The sequence below is a fragment of the Astyanax mexicanus genome, chromosome 23, assembly GCF_023375975.1.
Source record: "Astyanax mexicanus isolate ESR-SI-001 chromosome 23, AstMex3_surface, whole genome shotgun sequence".
Taxonomy (NCBI): Eukaryota; Metazoa; Chordata; class Actinopteri; order Characiformes; family Acestrorhamphidae; genus Astyanax; species Astyanax mexicanus.
This window is the reverse complement of record NC_064430.1, coordinates 27,316,992-27,333,848: the sequence shown is the minus strand read 5'-3', so window position 1 is coordinate 27,333,848 and position 16,857 is coordinate 27,316,992. Positions and strand designations below refer to the sequence as shown.

General features: G+C 36.3%; 1 protein-coding gene across 1 annotated transcript; it reads right to left on the bottom strand.

The window, feature by feature from the left end:
• Positions 1-15,472: 15,472 nt before the first annotated feature.
• Positions 15,473-16,647, bottom strand: LOC111191331 (leukotriene B4 receptor 1-like). The gene has a single exon (XM_022665950.2). It carries the CDS (start codon positions 16,645-16,647, stop codon positions 15,739-15,741), a length of 909 nt encoding a protein of 302 aa, XP_022521671.2. The 3' UTR covers positions 15,473-15,738.
• Positions 16,648-16,857: the final 210 nt, after the last annotated feature.

Genomic DNA, 16,857 nt, shown 5'->3' with positions numbered 1-16,857 from the left:
ATCAGGAAGCTCGCAGACAAATGACTAAACATCGCTGTTCCAGATGCTTATCACTGCTGCTTCAGCTGGGCTGCTGCTGACGTTGCTTCACATATGGGGTTTACCAGCTTCTCACAGACAATTTAACCCTTAGCTGCAGGAGTCAGACTAGTGTGACTGTTCTGCTGGAAGTTTCACTTTTAAAAATGACTTAATAGGGTTTGTTGCTGATGCTGTTTATCTAAAATTGTGTTTTAAAATCACATCTGTAATAAAGTGTAGATAAAATTACCTGTAAGTTTTGAAATTAGTAAAACTAGTCTGAAAACCTCATTTATAGCATTGAGTTCTAAAACAAATAGATATTTTAAACTATTGCAGATATTTTCACCTTTAAATGTATAAAAAGTACATATTTTTGAATAAAATTGCTTAACAATGAAATACATCCCATCAGTCCAAACAATAGTTAGAAGATGTTAATAAAACAATATAATAAGCTTTTTTATATTAGCAATATATTTTCTGTAGTAACTTACATAATAACATGATCAGGATGTATCATCAGATATTAAAGCTCTTACAGCAGAGCTTCAGGCTGTATTTTCTTAATAGAACTGTGCAGTACGTCACAGTAATCTATATGGGTTTCAGCCTCTGAATTTGACCATTGGATTCATTGCCCAGTCCCATTTCCTCACCCTGGTTTGCCAGGTATAGAACACAACAACATACTAAAAGTCTAAACAATAGTAAGAAGATATTAAGATATTAATTAAAGGATTGTTAGCTTTTTAATGGACCTTTAAGGAATATTTTCTATAGTAACTTCTGTAATAACATGATCAGAAAGTATCATCAGATATTTAAGCTCTTACAGCAAAGCTTCAGCAGTATTTTCTTATTAGAACTGTATGGTACATCATGGAAATCTGTATGGATTTAGCCTCTGAATCTGAATTTACAACCCGGTTTGCCAGGTATAGAACACAACAGCATGCAAACAGTGAGCTGAAGCTGTGGAAATGGCTGAACTGACTATTTTTTTTTATCTGAACAGGTAATCACTGAGCTTCAGGAAGGTTCATTAATTTCATCATGTAAATCTGTATTTCTTATTTAAAATATAAATAGTTTAGCCTCTGTATTTGACCACTGCTGATCATTCCCCCAGTCCTATTTCCTTACTCTGGTTTGCCAGGTATAGAACACAAAAAGATGACAGCACTCTAAACACTAGTAAAAAGGAAGACATATTAATAAAAGGATAGTTAACTTTTTAAATGACTATTAAGGATTATATTTTCTGTTGTAACTTATGTAATAACATAATCAGGATATATCATTAGATATAAAGGAAACATGCTTAAAGAGTTAAAGCATCTGCAGCTCTTACAGTAGAGCTTCAGACAGTATTTTCTTATTAGAACTGTATGGTACATCATGGAAATCTGTATGGATTTAGCCTCTGAATCTGAATTTACAACCCGGTTTGCCAGGTATAGAACACAACAGCATGCAAACAGTGAGCTGAAGCTGTGGAAATGGCTGAACTGACTATTTTTTTTTTTTAGCTGAACAGGTAATCACTGAGCTTCAGGAAGGTTCATTAACCATAGCTGGGTAATTTACCACCAACACTTGCATAGTAGAGACTTTTTCTTTTTACTCTAATTCTTGTTAACCAAATTACCTTTATTTGTATTATTTATTTATTTTATATGTTTCTGGGAGTCTGAGTGAGATATACAGCATTTGGGTAATAACTTCTAATATTAGCATTAATTTCTTAGCAGTGAAAGATTGTGAAAGTTTGGAATTTTCCACCAGATCTGAGTCTAATCATCACCCGCCTGTAAACACAATCAGTCCTGGGTGCTCCCGGTTCTGCTCGGGTCCTGCAGTCCGGAATCCAAAACAAGCTGATGATGTTTACGAAGGTTTTCCATGAACGACTGAAGCTGGACTTTGTAGACAGGATTCAAAACAATAACAGAGAGAACAGAGCTAATAATGGAAGAACTACCACTCCTAACAATAGCTCTGATTATTCCTAATGAAGGAAGATTTATTTATAAAGCATACACCAATCAACCATAACAGTATGACCACCCTGTTTTTTTTTTCTAGCAAGGGACTTTTATTTCTATAGCACATTTTATACTTATGGCCAATTATACCTAAGTGCTACAGCAACTTTACTACAGCAAAATAGATAAAGCATTCATAACTTTCAATGGAAGTCAATGAAAAAAAGTGTTTATTTCAGGCCATTGTGGAGAATGTATGTTGGTCTATTCAACAACACATCGACCAAAATGGAAACAAGGCAATATATATATTTTAAACAATATACATTATTATTATTATTATTATTATTATCTGGGTGGTGGGTTATTATTCTCAGCACTGCAGTGATTAACACTGATAAGCATGGAAGTGGTGGTGTATGAGGTGTTAGTGTGTGTTGTGCTGGTGGTAAGAGTGGATCAGATACAGCAGCAGTGCTGCTGGAGTTTTTAAACACCTCAGTGTCTCTGCTGCACTAAGAATAGTATATAATGAAGGACTAAAGGATGAGCAACACTATAAACTGTGCAGCAACAGATTCAGAGCTTCTTTACTTTATCTACAGGGTGTTTCAGCTGTAGGTAGGAGTGTGTAATAGACAGAGGTGGAAAGTAATGAATTACATTTACTAAAGTTACTATAATTGAGTAGATTTTATGAGTAATTTGTAATAAAATAGGTAATTTTACTTTTACTAAAGTACATTTTGACATAAGTAATGTACTTTGCTACCTCAAAGGTCCAAATTATTATGTGGAATAACAGTTCATTTAAAACAATTTAATTTATGATTTGTTTTTACTATTTTTACATCAAATAATTAAAAGTAGCTATGTAAAGTACATTTTATATTAAGTATTTAAATTCTTTAAAGCCAAGCTGAAAAACAGAACTGGAGGAGGCTTGCTCAACAGTGCATGGTAAACTGTACCACAGACTATGAGCAACTCAAATCATGACCCCCGACACAGTCCTGACACATCATACTGCACCCTAAACTACACCCATGCATTTGCACCACCTTAACAAGGACCTGCCTGTGGTTTGAGTGGGATGATAGATGTATGCGTGAGCTGATGGAATAGATCTGGATAAAAACTAAAGACTAAAGAAACTGATTTTAGCCACAGCTGATGGACTACAAAGATTGCAGAAGCATGGTCACATGCACTAGATAGAATGCAGAAGCATGGTGCATAGACACCCTGAAGCTTTAAAAGTTCTCTTGGAACTGTGCCAGATCATTTTAGTCAGATATTATGTATTTGCATATATGAATTATATAATATAATACAAATTAACAATTAATTTTCATTACAAAAGGTGAAATCTACAGTAGCAAATAAACTAGAAAAGTGAACACAGCTAAACGGATTTCCAAATTCTGTGCAAGTGGTTGCTATGATATCAAGGTGGTTGCTATGGTGTTGCTAGGTGGTCACAAGTGGTTGCTAGGCTGTAAGGGTGCTAGATGGTTGCTTAGTGGTTGCTTTAGTATTCTATGCGGTTTCTATGGTCTTGTTACACCTGGTTGCTATGGTATACAAAGTGGTTGCTATGGTGGTGTTGGATGGTATGCTAGCTGGTTGCTATGGTATCCCAGGTCATTGCTAAGATGTTGCTAGGTGGTTGCTAGGTTTGTTAGGTGGTCACTATGGTTTTGCTAATCAGTTGATTCAGTGTTGCTAGGTGCTTGCTTAGAGATTGCTTTGGTATTCCAGGTGGTTGCTGTGGTCTTGCCAAGTGGTTGCTATTGTATTGTAAAGTTGTTGTTCTGGTATCCAATGTGGTTGCGATGGTGGTGTTGGATGGTTGCTTAGTGATTGCTTATTCCTAAGTGTTGCTAAGAGTGCTAGCTGGTTGCTATGGTATCCCAGGTGGTTGCTATAGTGTTATTACATGTACAGTAAACTGATACTACATTATGGCAAGGTGGCTGATATGGTATCATGATATGGACTAATATGGTAGTTGATACAGTGTTGCAAGGTGGTTGCTTAGTGTGTACTTTGGTACTTCAAGTGGTTCTTATGGTGTTGCCAGGTGGCTATATTGTTTCAAAGTGGTTGATGTTGTGCTGTAACGTTGTTGCTACAGCATCCATTGTAGTTGTTATGGTGTTCTAAATGGTTGATGTGGTGGTGTTGGATGGTTGTTTAGAGATAGCTTTGGTATCCCAGGTGGTTGCTATGGTGTTATGAAGTGGACACTAACCTGGTGCTACAGTGTGGTAAGGTGTTTGCTATGATATCTTAGATTGTTGCCATGATGTTGCTTAGTTACTATGCAATTGCTATGGTGTCTTAGGTGGTTGTTCAGGTGCTTGTGCTTCCCATTCATTCCTAACTAAAAGCTAAATGTGTTGCTATGCAGAAACCACGCGTCCAATCAAAAGAGTGGAAATATTTGAGCGCATATAAATGTTTTACTGAGTAAACAACAGCAGTACTGAGTTTGACCTGCTGAACTGCAAGCCATGCGTCATCATTAGTCATTAGAAATGTTTGTTATTCCTCTCTTTTTGTTATTTAAAAGAGGAAACGGGAGGAAATGATCACCACATGATGTGATGACATAAAGGATGTGATGACATCACAGGTTTGGCGAGTGACTGGCTGTAGCCTCTCTGTGTTAATGAGGAACTCAATAGAAAGGGGAAACAAAGAGGCTATATTTAAAGTACTAATCAGCACCCCACGCACTGGCCACTTTATCAGAAACCCCTAACATTGCTGTTGTACAGTTAAAGACTTTAGCCCATCTGTTTATGCACAGCTTGTGTTAGACATCATCTAGATGTTGGGTATGAAGTGCATTTTGTTGCAAAAGTTTTATGCAACAAAATAAAATCAATCAATTTTTTAAGAATCAAAAGGAAAAAAGTGTGCAAAACAGAAGAAAACATATATGGCATAAAGTTATCCAAAAGCAGTGAGTAAGACTGGTGGAGGAGAACATGCCAAGATACATAAAAACTGTAATTAAAAACCAGGGTAATTCCACCAAATATTATATCTTGGTGGGTGGAAATACAGGTGCTCCACTCACTGATTAAAACCCTGACGACAGTCAACATCCAATCCCAATCCTATTTTAGCTATGCAGGAGTGCTGTTACACACACAAATGGACACAAAATCAGATTTACATCATCAATAAACAGAATAAAGAATAAAATAACATTGATGTTCTCTTAAATGGGCTGCTGGTGTAGGCATATTTGTTTTAAAGCCACACAATTGATTGGTGCGCTATAGATCGCTAAAAAGGGGCCCTATATGTTTAAGACATAATTCAATATGTGTCTCTTAATTATTTTAGAAAATACATTAAATAAAGAAATAAAGAAAAACTAAAAAAATAAGAAGGTGTGTCCGAACTTGTGAATAGCACTGTACATGTAAAGACTGGTGTCAGACAGTGGTTAACCTTTGTCCAGACTCCAGACTCTCAGGTGTGAAAATGCTCTTAGTCATTGAGTGAAACTTCCTTTTCTAGGCAAAGATTTTGGTGACTGTTCACTAAAGAAGGGAAATTAGAACAGCTCATCTCTTACATCATCAGTGCTGGGTGGAGAGTTGTGTAAATCTGGCATTTGTTTAATCACTGCTTTGCAAGGATGATATTGAATTTTTTTTTCAGTTTTAGTTCCTTAAAATTGAAGGTCTAGAATGATGAGATCAATCAGACACACATCATCATTTACAGCATTTAAAAATACACCAGCCTCCCACAGGTTCTGTCTGAACACAGCAAAAAGTCATGTGTTGAATTAACTCCCACAGAGTTGACTTTAAAGGTCTTATTCCATAATTTTTGTATTATTTTGAAAAAATTCTAACTGTGGTCACTAGTATGAATGCATGCCATATGAGCTGTTTTTGAGCCATATGAGCTGGTTTCCAATAAAGTGGCCAGTGAGTGAAAGCACAAGTGTCTTCTGTAGGTGTTTCTAATAAAGTGGCCGGTTAGTGAGTGGAAGCACAAGGTTTTTCTTTAAGTGTTTCAAATAAAGTGGCCAGTGAGTGGACGCACTAACTTCTTGGTAGGTGTTTCCAATAAAGTGGCCAGTAAATGGAAGCACAAGCTTCTTCTGTAGGTGTTTCTAATAAAGTGGCCAGTGAGTGGATGCACAAGCTTTTTAGGTAGGTGTTTCCAATAAACTGGCCAATGCAGTGAGTGAAAGCACAAGCTTCCTCTATAGGTGTTTCTAATAAAGTGGCCAGTAAGGGGATGCACTGTCATCTTAGGTAGGTGTTTCCAATAAAGTGGCCAGTAAGTGGAAGCACAAGCTTCTTCTGTAGGTGTTTCTAATAAAGTGGCCAGTGAGTGGAAGCACAAGCTTGTTAGGTTGGTGTTTCTAATAAAGTGGCCAGTGAGTGGATGCACAAGCTTTTTAGGTAGGTGTTTCCAATAAACTGGCCAATGCAGTGAGTGAAAGCACAAGCTTCCTCTATAGGTGTTTCTAATAAAGTGGCCAGTAAGGGGATACACTAACATCTTAGGTAGGTGTTTCCAATAAAGTGGCCAGTAAGTGGAAGCACAAGCTTCTTCTGTAGGTGTTTCTAATAAAGTGGCCAGTGAGTGGAAGCACAAGCTTGTTAGGTGGGTGTTTCTAATAAGGTGTCCAGTGAGTGAAAGCAGAAGCTTGTTCTATAGGTGTTTCTAATAAAGTGGCCAGTGAGTTTCCACCAACATTTGGAGAGTATATAGGATATATCTGCACTGTCCAATAAAAAACTAGAATCTCCATTTTTTTGTTGATTTTTAATTTGCTACATAATGTGAACAGACAAACTGTCCCTTACACTGTGATCTTTTTTTATATAAATGGACAAATAAAAATACTTTAAAATGACCTGAAATAAACTCTATTTACATTGACTTTCATTGAAAGTTCAGAAGGTTTTTTTTTTCTCTCTCTCCTTTAAAGTTGCTGTTTTGGAGATACTAGTTTTTATTGGCCAGCGACGATAGAGTGCATGTTAAGTCCATTGTGCTGAAGAACATAACCAAATATTGCATCACCGTCCAATTACTCACAGACTGCACTGGATAACTGGACTCATTTACTCTTCTTGTCAAGTTCTGTCGTATCATAATTCTAGTATTAGTTGGGTTATTTTTTAAAATAAAATTCAAACAAAAGAAAGAAAAAAGAAAGAAAATTATATATATATATAACCTTGTTTAGGTTTGTATTTTTTCCAAATTATTTATTTTTCTTTTCTCATTTTAACTTAAATTTGGACTTTTTTTTATTTTTTCTGTGTTTCGTGATTCCTCTAAGAGGGTAAATATATTTAATACACATTGTTTGAGTCTCTTCTGCATAAATTCCTCATGAGACCAGGCTGCCGCCATGCTTCTTTACCCTCTGCAAACTGTAGTTTTACTAAATTAAGCGCTTAGTTTATTACAAGAACGATAGGAGAGTCTACAAAGACTCGGATGGTAAAACAGGCTAATTGTTGCGGTTTTTACCAGCTGGCCCTTTTTTCATTGTCGTGACTGACCCATGGTCATGCTTATTGTTCCAAATTAACAGTGGAAATGTCTTATTATGCTCTATCACTACAGTGTCACTGACCGCTAACCGCTGCACAAACAAGCCTCAGAGATCCTATAGCCGCGTCTGCGTTCTGCAGCGTTCGCGTGATGCGATAACCTCGGCCTGCTCTGTGGGAAATGAAGCCGGAGAGTAAACAGTACGCTCTAATCTCTTTCCTGTGAAATCAGCATTCTCTCCCACACAGATAATGACTTTAATGCGTCCTTATCTTCCAAAATATTCAGCGTTTTAGACCTAAAACATATTGTACCAGTAGTACACCAACATCAGATAACAGGAATATCTCAAATTCCATAAAATCCTCATTCCTACAGTGAATTATATACTAATTTCTACATATCCAGTCTCACAAATTGTCTCTGGTTGCTATTAATGACGGACTGAGAACATCTCATCCTTTTCTTTTATCTTTTTATCTTATCTGCCTGACGCATCTTTGTTAAATGCCATTCTGGGAGTCTGTCGTCGTTGGTGGCAGTGAAAAAGACTCCAGAGACTAAACACACTGCAGCGAGCTGACGTTAAATCAGAGTTTGTTTTTTCCCTTAACGAGACGCTCATTCACAGTTAAATCAACAGGACTACACCGAGAATACAGAGAATATATTGTTGTTGATTTTAGTTTATTTAGGGCTTTAAATATAAAAACAAATATTTAGCAGTACAGTAAAAACAGGCTGGAGAAAAGTGACAAATTAAATAAATGTAATTTCAGACTATTTACACTATTTTCCTAGACAGGAATTATGCCTACTTATGGACTATACAGATTACACATTATGAATGGAGATTTTCCACTGAACAAATAAAAAATAAATATACATATATATATATATATAGTTCCACAATAAATGTTTGTGCTCTAAAACCAGGTGTTTTTGTATATATATACAAAAACACCTGGTTTTAGAGCACAATAATTTATTGTGGTGACGGACAGTTCTGGTGGAAACAGGAGAGTTGAGGTGCACATTGAATTCTGCCGTGATTTGATCAGCCGTGGTTTCATGTTTTTTGGATACAATCCGGGTTAGCACCCGAACATCCCTTTCAGACAGCTTCCTCTTACAGCGTCCACAGTTAATCCTGTTGGATGTGGTCGGTCCTTCTTGGTGGTATGCTGACATTACCCTGGATACCGTGGCTCTTGATGCATCACAAAGACTTGCTGTCTTGGTCACAGATGCTCCAGCAAGACGTGCACCAACAATTTGTCCTCTTTTGAACTCTGGTATGTCACCCATAATGTTGTGTGCATTGCAATAGCTCTTAGAGAAGATGATTAGTTTTTCTGTATATGATTAAAAAGTACCCAATAACATTTGTAACATTTGCATAAAGATACTTACTTATTACATCTTACTTACATACTTATACATATATTTACAAATAATTTTTTCACATGGCCATTTCTATCTGTTAGAGTTTTGCTTGTCTGGTTTGTGTCAGTAATTTATGCACAAATTATATTTTTAGGATTTTTATGGTTTTTTTTTCCCCAATTACAATTCCCTTTGTGGTGGTGGTCAGAAAGTATTTAATACACATTGTACAATTTTATTTGTCGTTTTATTTATTATTGAATAAATCTGAATTGAACCGAGTTTGAATATCATTTATTTGAAAATGTTTGCAGTAAAATTCCTGAGAACTGAGGTAATTTTTGTTAAGTATGAAAAATGGATATTATGCGATTATAAAATGTTTTGCTATAAATAAAATGTTAGTTATTGGCAACTAAAACTAACAGTAAGATTGTTAATTATTATACTTACTGCATCATATCATTGCATATTGCTTTGCATTGTATCATCAGTACTAAGTGTGGACTAAAGACAAATGAATGATTTATTACATCTACAGTAAAATTAGCAATGCTTTTAAAACTAAAGACTACAGTAATTATTTACTGGAATCATATCTTAAATTATGTTAAATGACAGTAGAATTTTTTTTTAAAAATGTCTAAAGTAAAACTACCCTGTCAAAAGAAAACAATACTGAACAGGGATGTTTGTTCACAAAAGTACAAATGTACCCTAAATGTACCATATGAACGAACCCTCTCCTTATCTGACGACCAGTGGGGTGAGAAGTAAAATATTTTCATTTTAAATGCAATCTTATTACAGAAAAAAACCCCAGCAAAAATAGAAACAAAGATACAAAAACGTATGTAAGTAGAGTAACAAATTACATTTCCTTTGTTTTTTTTCTGACTGCAGAAATAAAAGAATTATAAAAAAAGAAAATGTTGAAAAAAAAGATTGCTTACCATTTCATATAGCAACTTTTTAAAATCATTTTTATCATTATTTTATCATCATCGTTTTCTTTTGCCCCTGTTGGCAGAAAATGAACAATCTTTTACTGTCACCTTTACATTTTATCCTTTGTACATTTTGTCCTTTTCAGGGCTAATTTAAATTTAATATATTGATTTTATGACCCATTGTATTGTATTGTATCGATTTGATTATCTTGAATTGATACATGGAGTCAAACATATATATATATTATATACTTCCTAAGATTTGCCCCGCAATTAGACTTACTAAAGTTACTACTTCATTATTCCATATGGTGGCGCTATAATCAAATTAATAGGGCAAATAAACCTGTAGTGAAGAATATCGGTTGTTATGTTCTGTAAAACTAAATCTATAATAATCTAAATAAATCTATAGTTTCTGGTATTTACTTATTTAGGGGTATTTTATCCTCTTTAGGAACACAGATGCTGTGAAGTACCTTAGAGAATTATCTTGGGATATATTGAGTACTGCAGAATCACAGTATGGTGATATCATCTTTATTGTGGGCAAAGTATTGTGATAATACCTAATCCTGAGATTCTCTGTGGTTCCAGCCCTAGTGTATTTGCACATACAGGGACAATGAAACTGAAACACCTGTCATTTTAGTGTGGGAGGTTTCATGGCTAAATTGGAGCAGCCTGGTGGTCAATCTTCATTAATTGCACATTGCACCAGTAAGAGCAAAATGTGAAGGTTCAATTATCAGGGTAAGAGCACAGTTCTGCTCTAAATATTGCAATGCACACAACATTATGAGTGACATACCAGAGTTCAAAAGAGAACAAATTGTTGGTGCACGTCTTGCTGGCGCATCTGTGACCAAGACAGCAAGTCTTTGTGACGCATCAAGAGCCACGGTATCCAGGGTAACATCAGCATACCACCAAGAAGGACCAACCACATCCAACAGGATTAACTGTGGATGCTGTAAGAGGAAGCTGTCTGAAAGGGATGTTTGGGTGCTAACCTGGATTGTATCCAAAAAACATAAAACCACGACTGATCAAATCACGGCAGAATTTAATGTGCACCTCAACTCTCCTGTTTCCACCAGAACTGTCCGTCACCACAATAAATTATTGTGGTCTAAAACCAGGTGTTTCAGTTTCATTGTCCAACCCCTGTATGTGTCAGCAATGGGTGCAACTTAACGTAATGCAGTGTGTTTGGGGTAGCATTAATTCAGTGTATGTGTGTAAAGAGGTCTTTACATCTAGTCTTTTAGAAAACATGCATTTCCTTATCTCCATCCAACCCAGTACAGCCCTTTCCTGTCTACTAACTCAGCCCCGCCCCCCCATATAACTCCTTTCTTCCTCCTTTACTATCAGCTTCCTCTGATATATGCAGCACTCTCTGTCCACTCAGACCCAGACTATGAATCTACTGTATACAGCTCTGGAAAAAAATAAGAGACCACTAAAAATAATGGCTTCCTTTGATTTTACCAAATTGAAAACCCCTGGAATATAATCAAGAGGAAGATGATCACAAGCCATCAAACCAAACTGAACTGCTTACATTTTTGCACCAGGGTAAAGCAGCATAAAGTTATCCAAAAGCAGTGTGTAAGACTGATGGAGAAGAACATGATGTCAAGATGCATGAAAACTGTGATTAAAAACCAAGGTTTTTCCACCAAATAATTATTTCTGAACTTTTAAAACTTGAATATGAACTTGTTTTCTTTGCATTATTTGAGGTCGTTTTGTTTTTCTTCTGCAAATAAATGTTTTAAATGACAATATTTTTATTTGGAATCTGGGAGAAATGTCAGTAGTTTATGAAATAAAACATAAAATAAAAATAAAAAATTAAACATAAACCTAAAAATAGCAAAATTAGAGAAACTGATTCAGAAACTGAAGTGCTCTCTTATTTTTTCCAGAGCTGTATAAAAGAGACACTTGCTTTTCCAGCGTTTCTTTTTTACACTACACTGTAAAAAAACTCTAAATGTATTTCTTTAAACTTATTTCTAATGTTTTTTCCCATTTTCTCCCAATTTATCTGGCCAGTTGTCCCACCCATTCAGCTGCTACTCAGCTGTATATCCCCATCAATAATGAAGCCACAACACCAGCACTGCAAAAAACGAAATATCAGCAAGTGAAATTATCTAATTTTAAGACAATTAATCATATTTTCTGCCTGATTTTGTTTGTCTTACTAAGCATTGTAAGTTTACAATTATTTTTCCCTTAGTTTCACCTTATTTTAAATAATCTGAACTCAGAATAAGCACAAAAATCACCGATTTAAGTTATTATTAATAACCAAATGAGTCTTGTGTCAAAATTTAAGGCACAAAATCAGTGATTTTTGCATGATTTACATCTTACTTTACTTATTTTGAGACTTTTTTGCTTAATATAAGCATATATCAGCATTTTTTGTCTATTTTTGCCAAAGGATTTTTTTGCTGTGAGGAGGGTGAAGACTAGCACACGCCTCATCCGACACATGTGAAGTCAGACTCCGCCTTTTTTCCAATTAGCATCACAGCGCTAACGCTCGGAGGAAAGCGCAGCGACTCGGTTCTGATACATCAGCTCACAGACGCATTGTGTTGATCAACATCACCCTAGGAGTGGTGAGGGGAAAGAGCTACTAGACCATTTGTGCCCTCTCAGAGCTCCAGGAGCTGATGGCAAGCTGCATGACCAAGATTCGAACCAGCATCTATGAACTACAATTACCACAGAAGGAAAGGAAGCCCAGTGAAAGACTACACACTGAGGGTACACAGGGAAGAAAAGGCACACCCAGTATGCAAATAGATGTTGCCAGAGGCCAATGGGTAAAGTGTCAGATTTACTCATCAGGTTTGCATCTTTTGTAGAGAAATGTAAACAAAATTTAATTACATTGTGTCTGCAGGAAATATGTCAAACTAACTTATTGTCTTTATGTAAAAATCAAAAGCCTTATTTTAGAGTCTCATCAACAATTAATAATGCTTTTAAATTAGCCAATTTTTTTAGCATCATAAATCATTCAAAGTGCTTCTACACAGTCCTGCAACCTCTCGTATTATTTGACCTCCAGTCTCCCCTTTAGATTTTTCTACAGGCCTTTATATAAGAGTGGGATCTGTAGAAGATCCACAGCTCTTTGTCTCCACCAAGTGGAATAAATTCCTCAGAGCAGTTCTTCATTCTGATTTAAATTAAGGGATTTGTATACTGAAATGAATTACCTGAATTTCCAGCAAAGCAATGCGTGACTTTCAATATTCTATAAGGACAATCATTATAAGGACACATGCTACACAGTGGTGCTTCCACATATATAGAAATACTTTAGAAAAGCGATACTAGCACTTGTTGCTGTTCGTTTCAGTTTGTAAAGAAAAGTGTAATTTTTTGCTGAACAAGTCAAATGTCAACTTAAATTTGTTCAATGTAGTTCAATGTTCAACTGAGCCAAGTGGCTGTTGCCATGTGGGTCGGCCAGATGACTTCCTGTAGCAGTTTTCTCCAGTTTTTAAGAGTCTTAGGTAAAGAAAACAGTACTCGCCGCTGTCCGGCTTTATCTGTAACTTCTCTAAAGAAAAGACTTCTACTTTTAATAGTTATGATGATGAAAGTGTGAATATGCTGTAAGTGTGTAAGTGTGTAAATGCTACAATAGAGAATAACAGCAGTAGCACCATCTGTTCCAGAACTGCTTTACTACAGACTAAGGCTTTGGAAATTCATTACGTCTTTTTTATTTTTCCATATTCCATTGAGCTTGCAGACCTCAAATAATGCAAAGAAAACAAGTTCATATTGATGAAGTTTTAAGAGTTCAGAAATCAATATTTGGTGGAATAACCCTGTTTTTTTATCACAGTTTTTATGCATCTTGGCATCATGTTCTCCTCCACCAGTCTTACACACTGCTTTTGGATAACTTTATTCCACTCCTGCATGGTGCAAAAATTCAAGCAGTTCAGTTTTGTTTGATGGCTTGTGATCATCCATCTTCCTCTTGATTATGTTCCAGAGGTTTTTAATTTGGTAAAATCAAAGAAATCTATTTTTAAGTATCTAAGTATCTACAGTCCTCGTCCAACATCAGTGTCTGACCTCACAAATGAGCTTCTGGAAGAATGGTCAAAACTTCACATAAACACACTCCTAAACCTTGTGGAAAGTCTTTCCAGTAGAGTTAAAGCTGTTAAAAATATAAAGGGTGGGATGACATCATATTATTCATTCTAGTTAAGGTTGAGAGTAGGATGTCACTCAAGTTCACATGCGTCCATGAAAAAATGAAAGATGAAAAAAATATTTTGGCAATATAGTGTAGATTTTAGAGGATTTAACTTTAAAGGTCTCATTCCAGTGAGTTCATGGCCTTGCCCACCAACCAGAGCTAAACTTGGGCTACAGCATTAGGACCTATTGCTAAGGAGTAGCTTAAAGATCTGTTAACAGAGCTAGTTAGCCTTAGCTATCTTGTGTGTGAGTAACTATAGGTTTAAATCGAATCTCCAGTTGATTCTGCGTTTTACAGAGACCTTAAATATACAATAGGGAAGCCCGGTTTGAAAAGGCAGCTCAACTCAACGAAGTTTAAAGGTTAAATTTATCTAGCACTCAGTGCTTCATCTTTACAACTAAGGCTGAATCTCTGAAAACATCTCATCCATTGAGCTGTAAAATTGAGTGTGAGGGGAAGCTAGTAGGCATTCTCTGCTGCAGCGCTGTTTGCCAATCAGAGGCGGTATATTTGCATGTGATATTTTTGAATATTCATGAGCACAAGTCAAAACCTGTCTTTCTTCAGAGACCACTAATTCAGTGATCTAAAGCAGGGCTAAAAAGAAACAACGGAGCCCTTTTTTTTCTCAATAAATGGCTCACATGGCATTCATTCATACTAGAGACCAGAGGTGGAAAGTAATGAATTACATTTACTCACATTACTGTAATTGAGTAGATTTTGTGAGTAATTTGTAGTTTTTTAAGTAGTTTTTAAAATAGGTTATTTTACTTTTACTCAAGTACATTCTCACACAAGTAAATTACTTTGCTACATTGGGAAAACTCCCCATTACTGAGTAAAAAATAAAATGCTGGAAAATTAACTGAATTAAAAAAAAATAATAATAAATGCCGCGGATGCTCGCGCGTAGAATAACGAGGCAATAATGTCCTCGTGCAATACAAAATGTGCCCCACCCTTAGCATACAAAACTTCCACATCAAACCTGAGAAAGAATGTGGTGGAGAGTATTTTTATCATTAAACAATCTGCTTGAATGTTAAAAAAAACATGTAAATAGCAGTTAAAGCACAGCAATTGCCAGTTAAAAAAATAATAATGACCTGTAAAACTGTAAAAATGCTGTTAATAGTCAGATATATGATCATAACTTTTTAACAGTAAAAAAAGGATCATAGAAAGCTATACCACTTGTTCTTAAAGAAATGTTTCATTAGGTGGTCTGAACAAATACTGCCTGAAAGGTCCAAATTATTATGTGGAATAATAGTTCATTTAAAACAATTTAATTTATGATTTGTTTTACTTTTTTACAAATACAAATAATTAAAAGTAACTCTGTAACTTTTACTCAAAGTACATTTTAAATTGAGTACTTTTTACTTTTACTCAAGTGGATTTTTAGATGGGTACTTTTACTTTTACTTGAGTAGAATTTTAGCAAAGTAAAGGTACTTTTACTTAATTACAATTTATCAGTACTTTTTCCACCTCTGTTAGAGACACAACTAGACTATTAAAATTATATTGATTAGATTTCTAGTTCTAGTAGATGCAGTTAATTACAGAAAAAAAAACGTATAGTCTAGTTTGATTCTGAATTTTGTTGGAGGCTCCGTGAAGCGAAAGCGTAGAGTAGTGGATTGATGCAGCTGCTGATGAAGGTAAAACTCACAGCAACGTCTCCCACTGTATTCTTAAATTTTAGAAGCTCGTCCAACAATCCTGGATAAGAGTGTTTCATTACGATCCCAAAGATCTCCACCAAATTGATCACGTGACAGGGTGATGAGAAGATGAAGGTCATCACTACTATACCGGTCACCGTTCTGGTCAGTCTGGTCCGGCTGCGGAACAGCGCCCCCTGGGTCGCTCTCCTGTGGAGACGATAATAGGAGGTGATCATGATGGATAACGGAAAAACGAAGGCCAGCAGAGTTTCTAAAACAGCGACGATGAGCCTGTATTCATCTGGTGACGTGATTATTCCACATTCCTTCTTTGATCCGTTGAAGATGATCTCTCTGGTGAACATCGCCGGGACTGAGAAACCAAATCCCAGAACCCAAATAGTGAACAACAGTAGTTTTTCACCACTTTTGCCCAGTTTGGACCATTTCTCAGGACAGCAAACCTGAACGTATCGGTGAACACTGATCATGGTGACGGTCATCAGGCTGGCGGACGCACTGCTGTACACCAGTGAGATGAAGAACTTGCAGAGGGACCTCCCGATGCTCCAGGTGAAGAGCTGGTTGTACATCCACACCGGCAGGGTCATCAGACACAGGATATCAGACGCCGCCAGGTTCAGCATCAGGTGCACGGTGAAGTTGTCCTTCTTGAACCACCGGATGATGATCACCATCACGGCGATGTTACCAGGAACTCCAACAGCGCAGAAGAAGCCCATTAGAACCGAACTCACCAGGTTGGCCTGGCTCCAGGTTGTGGAGTTGGGAGGACTGATGCTGCTGCTGTTGAAGAGCTGCATGCTCGCAAAACGAAGCTTAAGAATGAAGAACAAACTCATAACAGGAAGTTCAGAGAGAGAGAGAGAGATGATCCAGTTTCTGTTTATTTTTTGTTATCAGTTTCAAATATTTCAAATATGAAGTGACAAAAAACTGAGAGGCTCCTTCATGAGCCTGTTTAACTCATTAAAGGCCTTTAATCCTGTGAAAAGACAGTTAATTTGATTGGG

Excerpts from the sequence above, each read along its gene's own strand:
- LOC111191331 (XM_022665950.2), bottom strand. The coding sequence starts at position 16,647 with ATGCAGCTCTTCAACAGCAGCAGCATCAGTCCTCCCAACTCCACAACC.